The 7,904-nt window shown below is 39.7% G+C and overlaps 1 protein-coding gene across 1 annotated transcript; it reads left to right on the top strand.

Annotated features, from left to right (window-relative positions):
* Positions 1-3,915: 3,915 nt before the first annotated feature.
* On the top strand, positions 3,916-6,226 carry pcna (proliferating cell nuclear antigen). Its single transcript, XM_037680284.1, has 6 exons — positions 3,916-4,342; positions 5,006-5,103; positions 5,183-5,250; positions 5,337-5,531; positions 5,602-5,725; positions 5,803-6,226. The coding sequence occupies exons 1-6, from the start codon at positions 4,122-4,124 to the stop codon at positions 5,877-5,879; spliced, it is 783 nt and encodes a 260-aa protein (XP_037536212.1). The 5' UTR covers positions 3,916-4,121; the 3' UTR covers positions 5,880-6,226.
* Positions 6,227-7,904: the final 1,678 nt, after the last annotated feature.

Raw genomic sequence — 7,904 nt, 5'->3', positions numbered from 1 at the left:
GCACCCGTAGTCTCTCAAATTCAAATTAAATGCTCTCCACAAGTTGTAAAGTTTTAATCACCTCATCAGACCTCACGCTCCCTCTTCTGTCAGAAATCTGTTGCTCTTTTATAAGAATTTTGAACTTCTTTCTCATCTAAATCAAGTGTCTGTGATCAGCTTGCCTCAGGGTTTAAGCCAACGATGTTGTGTGTGACAGAGTTTTGACATTTATGAGACCGTCAATAAAGGTTTTTTTTTTTTTTTCAGTTAACGTGGTTTTTTTGGGGGGGGGGGTTTGGGTCACTTTCTCAAATATTACAGAATAGGACAGTTTGGATCAAGTAATTAATTAAAATAAGGTTGAGTCAGAATGGGAGGGGGGTGTTGGTGAGAGACTTATCGTATATTGGTGTAGAAGTATATGAAATTCTTTAACTATTTTTTTTTTGTTTTTGCCTCATCAAATTTCAGGTGCGATTATATATATTTTTTTTTTTTTTCACACTTTTTTTTTTTTTTTAATTTAAAAAGCGAGTTCCGTTTATTCTAGAAATATATTTTCAAGTTTTATAATATATTTTGATGGAATTTCGTGTCTGCTCAAACTGAACACCGGTATATTACTACAAAAGAATCCATTTTAAAAGTATAAATCTGTTAATTTGGCAGATAAAAGGATAATAATTTGAAGTTATTTTGTATTGTGCAAAAGACTACATGTGACAAAGTTATCAGTCAGATTCTTTGTCATTCGCACCTCATGTGGTACATGTGGTGGAGCGAAATTATGTACACAAGGTCCCAGTTACATCCAACAATAAAATGTAAAAGGACAAACGGTAATAACATCTAAGATATGAACTAAGAAAAACATCAACTAAATATACACTAAGCACTCATAACATAAAAACATTACGTTGAGCATCTGTACAAACATGAACAGGAGTCTGTGTGAGCAGATGAGCACGTGTGAACACAACTTTGAAACATCAGCAGCAACGTGATTTTTATTTTTATTTTATTTTTTTCACAGTGATTATTCTGGTTAGAGATTCACGAGTCTAACAGCCTCAGGGTAGAAGCTGTTCCTCAGTCTAGTGGTTCTACACTTAATTCATTCAACCTTTATTTAGACAGCCTGGAGGACTCATTTACAAGAGAGACCTGATTTCAACAAAGACAACAATGGACAACAGCAACAACAATAAACAATTATAAAAAGTAATACTGCAGGTTTTTTTAATGCTCCTCAACCTCCTTCCTGAGGGGAGTGGGGCAAAAAGTGTGTGTGCTGGGTGAGTGGGGTCCTTCATGATGCAGGTGGCTCTCTTGTATCTAGAGGTTTAGATATCTGTGATGGTGGGGAGACCGACTCCGACAGATTTCTGTGCAGCCTTCACCACTCTCTGCAAAGCTTTTCTTTCTGCAGCTGTGCAGCCTCCATGCCACACATTGATGCTCGAGCACAGGATGCTCTCCACTGTACACCTGTAGAAGGAGGTGAGGACTGAGCTTCCCAGACCAGCTTGCCTCAGCCGTCTGAGGAAGTAGAGTCTCTGATGAGCTTTCTTGATCAGGCTGGTGGTGGTGTTGCTCCAGCTGAGGTTGTTGTTCATGTGTACACCCAAGTACTTGTAGCTGGAGATCACTTCCACCGCAGATCCTCCTATGTTCAGGGGGGTGTAGGTGTTTTTGTTCCTTCTGAAGTCCACAATCGTCTCCTTTGTCTTCACACTGATGTGAAGGTTATTTCTCTTTGCACCAGCTCTCCAGGTTTTCCACCTCTTGCCTGTAGCTGGACTCATTGTTTGTGATGCATCCCCCATTGTATCATCTGCAAACTTTACAATGTGACAGCCTGGATGGGTAGCTGCACAATCATACGTGAGCAGAGTAAACAGGAGGGGGCTCAACACACATCCCTGAGGAGAGCCAGTGCTGAAGGTTATGGTGGAGGAGGAGAAGTTGTGGATCCTCACTGACTGGTCTGTTTGTTAAGTCTATTACCCAGTTGCAAATGGAGGGGCTTAGTCCTAGTGTGGATAGTTTGTCCATCAGGGTTTGGGGGATCATGGTGTTGAAGGCGGATGTGAAGTCCACAAACAGCATACGGACGTAAGAGTCTTTCTGCTCCTCGTGGTTGAGCGCAGTGTGGACCACAGAGGAGATGGCATCCTCTGTTGATTGGTTCTCACGGTATGCATACTGATGAGGGTCCTCGTTGATGTTATAGGTTATAATAAGTCAAAAACATTCCTTCAGTGTCGAACTTTAGTTTTATCACAGAATCAGTGTGCACACTAAAGTTGAAATATTAAAAATTAAAATTTATTAACTTGTCATTAAAAATACTTAATTAAAAACCACACGATTGGTAATAACTGGCAAACCAAATCGACAAAATCAGTGAAAACTTAAAGAGGAGAATTTGAGCCACTGCAAAACTAAATAAATCTCTGAATACTGACTTTAGTTCTTGGATTACTAAGAAAAAGTTCACACATTTGACTTTAATTTCACAATTTAGGCACGCTGCCCAACTAGTTCATCATTCAGGTTTTCTACAAAACTAAATTTGAGACTTCAAAAATAATATACCCTAAAAAGGATAAATAAAAAGGACAAACCAGCCATGATAATTTACAACCATGTTTTAAACGAGGCATTTTCCTACTTTTATCTTTTTATCTACTCGAGTCTAAACTATTGGGACTATCGACTCAAGTAACTTTTACTACTTTCGCAGTAAGATAACTTTTCTTCAGAGTCGATCCAGAGTATTAAATGGTCATTGAGGCTTTGGTTTAATTTTAATTGGAAGAATTCATTAGCTCTTCTCTGGCACATTCTTAGAAATTCACAGGTCTTTTCATTTGTTTCTGATTACTCAATGTTAAGATCGGTTTTGAAATGCACTGTGGAAAAAAAAATTAATTTCCAACCGTTTACACTGCAAACAAACAAGTGTTTTGTAATAAGTGCAAAGTTGTCATGGAAAGTGTAACAAGATTAAGGAATAAAAAGATAAATTCATTTGATGGCTTAATCCTTTCAGATTAAGTTCTTTCTTGATGAGGGCCGCCCCATGGGCCTTGAGTTTGACTTGTGTTTTAGACTAAAACATCTAACAACTAGTCTGACTCACAACTTAAATGGTGGAAACCAGATGGACATCGGCTTGCGTCGGTTTTAGAAGTTATAGACATCTATACGTTGTACGTCTTTAGTAAAGAAGACATCAAAAAGATCAGAACTAATTTTATATCATTTCCGGTCCCTCCTAAAGCCAAAGAATTTCAATTTAAAATCTGAAATAGAATTTATCCTACTAAGGAATTTCTAAGGACAAAATTTAAAATGGACACTGGGAATTGTGTTTTCTGTGAGACAAAGAGTGAGAACCAGGAACATCTTTTCTTTGATTGCATAATAGTTCAGCAATTTTGGCTTGATTTTAAAATGTGTATCCAATCCAAAGGGATTCAGCTACTTACGCTCACTTTAAAATAAATCAAATTTGGATTAATTAATAAGATTGGAAATTGTGAATATGCTATCAATAATTTGATTATATTAGCTAAACATTATGTTCATAAATGTCGTTTTTCAAATGTGAACCACTGGAAGAATGAGCTAAAGTCCTATGCAAAATCATTAAAATATGTAAAAGGGAAAAATGCTGGCAAATTTCTTAGTTTCTTGGTTAATTTCAATTTCCTCATATAATGCCTTTTTTTTCTTTTATCCTTCAATATTTCTTTTATTTCCATTATATTATGAATCACCTTTTGTAACTTTCGATTGTAAGAATTGGTACTATTTGTTTTAAATTGTTAAATAAAGTAAAAATAAAAATACGGTACGTACATACGCCGGAAGTTACGTCATGACGCAAAATAATAAAAACGGATGTTGGCGCGCGCTGACAGCTCAAACTTTCTGCGTGCTGTGTGAGAGACGTTCTCGTGGAGACATTTAGCTCCGCTGACACACAAAGGCCGACTTGTTGGAGGTTTTTATTTCTCTCCCGCCTCCAAGTACTTCCGCTCTCCGGCCCACGTTTCACAGCTCGACGCTGAAAGCGACAGAAACCTCTTGTTTTTCAGTCTACGCAGGACGCTACGCTCCACACAGCAACCATGTTTGAGGCTCGCTTGGTCCAAGGATCCATCCTGAAGAAGGTGCTGGAGGCCCTGAAGGATCTGATCACAGAAGCCTGCTGGGATGTCAGCTCCTCCGGCATCTCTCTGCAGAGCATGGACTCGTCTCACGTCTCGCTGGTCCAGCTCACCCTGCGGCACGACGGCTTCGACTCGTACCGCTGCGACAGAAACCTGGCCATGGGAGTCAACCTGAGCAGGTGAAGCTAACTAAACTAACTCATGTAGACTCTAAATGCTGATGGAGGATAGCTATCTTAACCGATTATTACTGTTAAGATGGAGGGAAGCCACTCTTCAAGAAAACTACGGAGGCCATCATGGCGGATTTGCTCCGGCATGTTTCTGTGTGTTTAAAAGTTATCTTCTGCTCCGGAGGCTGTTTTTCTACACATGTTTGAGAAACGGGCGTTAAAATGACTTTGGCGCAATTTGAAGAGCCTGGAGCCCAAAACTACGTCAGTTGAGCGCCAAATTTTATGCCGGCTAAAGTTGGCGGGAATAGTTATCAAACCCGGGAACCTTCACTTCCGTTGACGTCACTACCGTGCATGATCTTAGCCGGTCAAAGTTTAGAAAAGCTGTTTATATTTAATAAATATATATATTTAATCATGTTTTAAGTAAAATATTGTCACATGATCACGTTGTACAGTTGCTGCATATTATAAATACACTAAGTTTTTATTTTACTGGTACAAAGTGTCTATTTTACTCAGAACAATAGGTCTTTTGTGAAGTTATTTTCATCCTTATGTTTTTTCCCTTCGTTTGTTAATGTATATTTTTATAGTTTTGTTTATAGCACTCATTTAATTGTGTAATTTACATCATGCTTACTTTTTGCGCACCCTCTCTTCCAGTATGTCAAAGATCCTGAAGTGTGCGGGGAACGAGGACATCATCACCCTCAGAGCAGAAGACAATGCAGACACGCTCGCGCTCGTCTTCGAGACCATCAGTAGGTCTAAGTTCACCGTGATTTCTTTTGGTCGATGCAGTGCATCCTGGGAGCCTAACATCTTTTCTCCAATTTGCAGACCAAGAGAAAGTCTCCGATTATGAGATGAAGCTTATGGACCTAGATGTGGAACAGCTCGGTATTCCAGTGCGTGACCTGCTGCTTGTCTTTGTCCCAGTTGTCAGTTCCCGTTGCCTGCTTCTGATTTCTTTTTCCCCCATTTGTCCCGACAGGAGCAGGAGTACAGCTGTGTGGTGAAGATGCCTTCTGGAGAGTTCGCTCGCATCTGCCGTGACCTGTCTCAGATCGGTGACGCCGTCATGATCACCTGCGCCAAGGATGGAGTCAAGTTCTCTGCCACGGGAGAGCTGGGTACAGGCAACGTCAAGCTGTCCCAAACCAGCAACGTTGACAAAGAGGAGGAGGCTGTGAGTATGAAATGTCTGAACCAGTGGTTGATCAGCTGCTGCCTTTATGCTAATGTGTTGCCTTTTTTAGGTTACTATTGAGATGAACGAACCCGTCCAGCTGATCTTTGCTCTGAACTACCTGAACTTCTTCACAAAGGCCACACCGCTGTCCAAAACGGTCACCCTCAGCATGTCTGCTGATATCCCCCTCGGTAAGTAAAAGCCCCGTCTTTCTGTCTTTAGTTTGTCTCATCTGAAGCCCCGACTTGACTCATTTCTGTCTCTACAGTGGTGGAGTACAAGATAGCTGATATGGGACACGTCAAATACTACCTGGCTCCAAAGATCGACGAGGAGACTTCTTAAATTTTAACAAATGAAAAAAGTTGGGGGAGAGAAACTGATCGCTGAGGCCCATCCTTTGTGATTTAAAGAGATCTCTGGGGTTTCTTAAATGTCTTAAGAAAATGCTCACAGCTGTTAAGACGACTTTTATCAACAATCTGAAGGATCTTTGGGAGGATGCTTCAAGGGTGGTGCAGTTGTGTTCCAGACATATCCAGTGTAAAGTTTCTCTCTGTTCCTCGTTCAAGAAATCAGTTTAAGGTTGTTGTTTTTTTTTTTGTAGATAACACTCTTGTATATAAGCCCTGTGGTTTCTCTGTCAGTCTGTTCCAGATGTTTTTGTATTAAAGAAATTGGTCCAAAATTAAAGCGAGTCATTTCCAAACTCGGTTGTGACTGTGATGAATACAAAGTTGTAAAACAAAAAATTGTCAATGCTTTTTTTTAAAAAATTTATTATAACTAAAATGTGACCGGATCATGACTAAATCTTAAACAATTTCAAAGGTTTTTATATTTAGTGCAAACTACATTAAAACATCAGCAAATGCTCATTTTGATTTAATCTAACATTGTTAATTAGGGATAAAGAACCAAAACCACCTTAAATTTGCTCTGAACTAAACTGAGTAAAAAAATTTAAGTGATGCATCAAGATTGGCAAGTTTTAGATAAAACTGAGTTTAGTATGCTGTGTCTTACATGGGATATGAAAAGTTAATTCACTTTAAATAGTTGCTGTAACCTTTATACACAGTTTTATTCTAAATGTTTTCAGTTCTACGAACCACCAAAATTAGAAATTCATGACGCCATACTTTTTGTTTTAAACCAAAAAGATGAGTAGTTTTGGAAGAAGCCACTAGATGTCGCTCTTTCGTTGGTTTATTTAGTAAGGAACCTCTCATCCATTCCGAGTTAAACCATTTATTTTAGGGTTTGCATTTGAGTTCACATTATTATCTAACATATCTGAATAAACAGGCTGTTTAGTAAACATAAAAAACAAGTAGAATAAATAATTGACTACTTTTTTTTTATTGTCCTTTATTTATACAGTTTGTCTCATACCATTTTATTTATAGAGCACTTAAAACAGCTACAAGGCCAACCAAAGTGCTGTACAGACAGAAACAACACACAAAGCAATATATAAAATGAAGTAAATCAAAAATATAGACTAAAACGATGCAGAAACTTTGGGGAGTGGTGGCGCAGGGGTTAGAGAGGTGGGCTTGTGATCCGAAGATCGCCGGTTCACACCCCGGCCCCGACAACATCAAAATTGTGGGTGGGGTAGGTGAAACACCCACACTTGCCCCCACCCTCATTCGCCCCACTCTGGGCCCATGAGCAAGGCCCTTAACCCCCACCATGTGCTCCCTAAACAGGTCTCTCTTGAAAATGAGTTCTCGTGGCTCAATGAGACTAACCTGGATAAATAAAGGCTAAATGAAAAAAACCAGTGTGGAGCGGACTTTGAGTCAGAATTCATGAGAACTCATTTTCAAGAGAGACCTGTTTAGGGAGCAGATTGTGGGGGTTAAGGGCCTTGTTCAGGGACATAGAGTTGGGTGAATGAGGGTGGAGGCAGGTGGGGTTGTTTCACCTTTTTCCACCCACATTTCGACGTTGACTGTTCCGGGAGTTGAACCTGCGACTTTCCGATCACAGGCTCATCTTTTCTAACCTGCGCCACCACTCCCCTAGTTCCCTGTCTATTGTACTTTAGAAATGTAGCAGCAGGTATATTTACTTGAGAATAAAAATATGCTTGGAAAATATTGTCCATGGGTGTTTATATTATTGACACTACAAATCCAAAGTGAAGTCAGGTCCTCTGGACGGTTTCTTTTTGTTGAAACGCTTCATCTTTCATCCAAAAGACTTCATCAGACCAAGGAGCCACAACAAACTCAGTCTTAAAGGCACCTTCACATAGTGGGTCAACCAGTTTAATGGTGCTGGTTTCTGGAGTCCACCCTCTCCCCTGCTGCTTCGTCTGAGGCAGCCATGGCCAGAGTGGTTCAAAACATCAAAGTTCAT

Source organism: Nematolebias whitei, chromosome 8, assembly GCF_014905685.2.
Source record: "Nematolebias whitei isolate Nwh7 chromosome 8, NemWhi1, whole genome shotgun sequence".
Lineage (NCBI taxonomy): Eukaryota > Metazoa > Chordata > Actinopteri > Cyprinodontiformes > Rivulidae > Nematolebias > Nematolebias whitei.
This window is presented reverse-complemented; position numbering and strand designations above follow the sequence as displayed.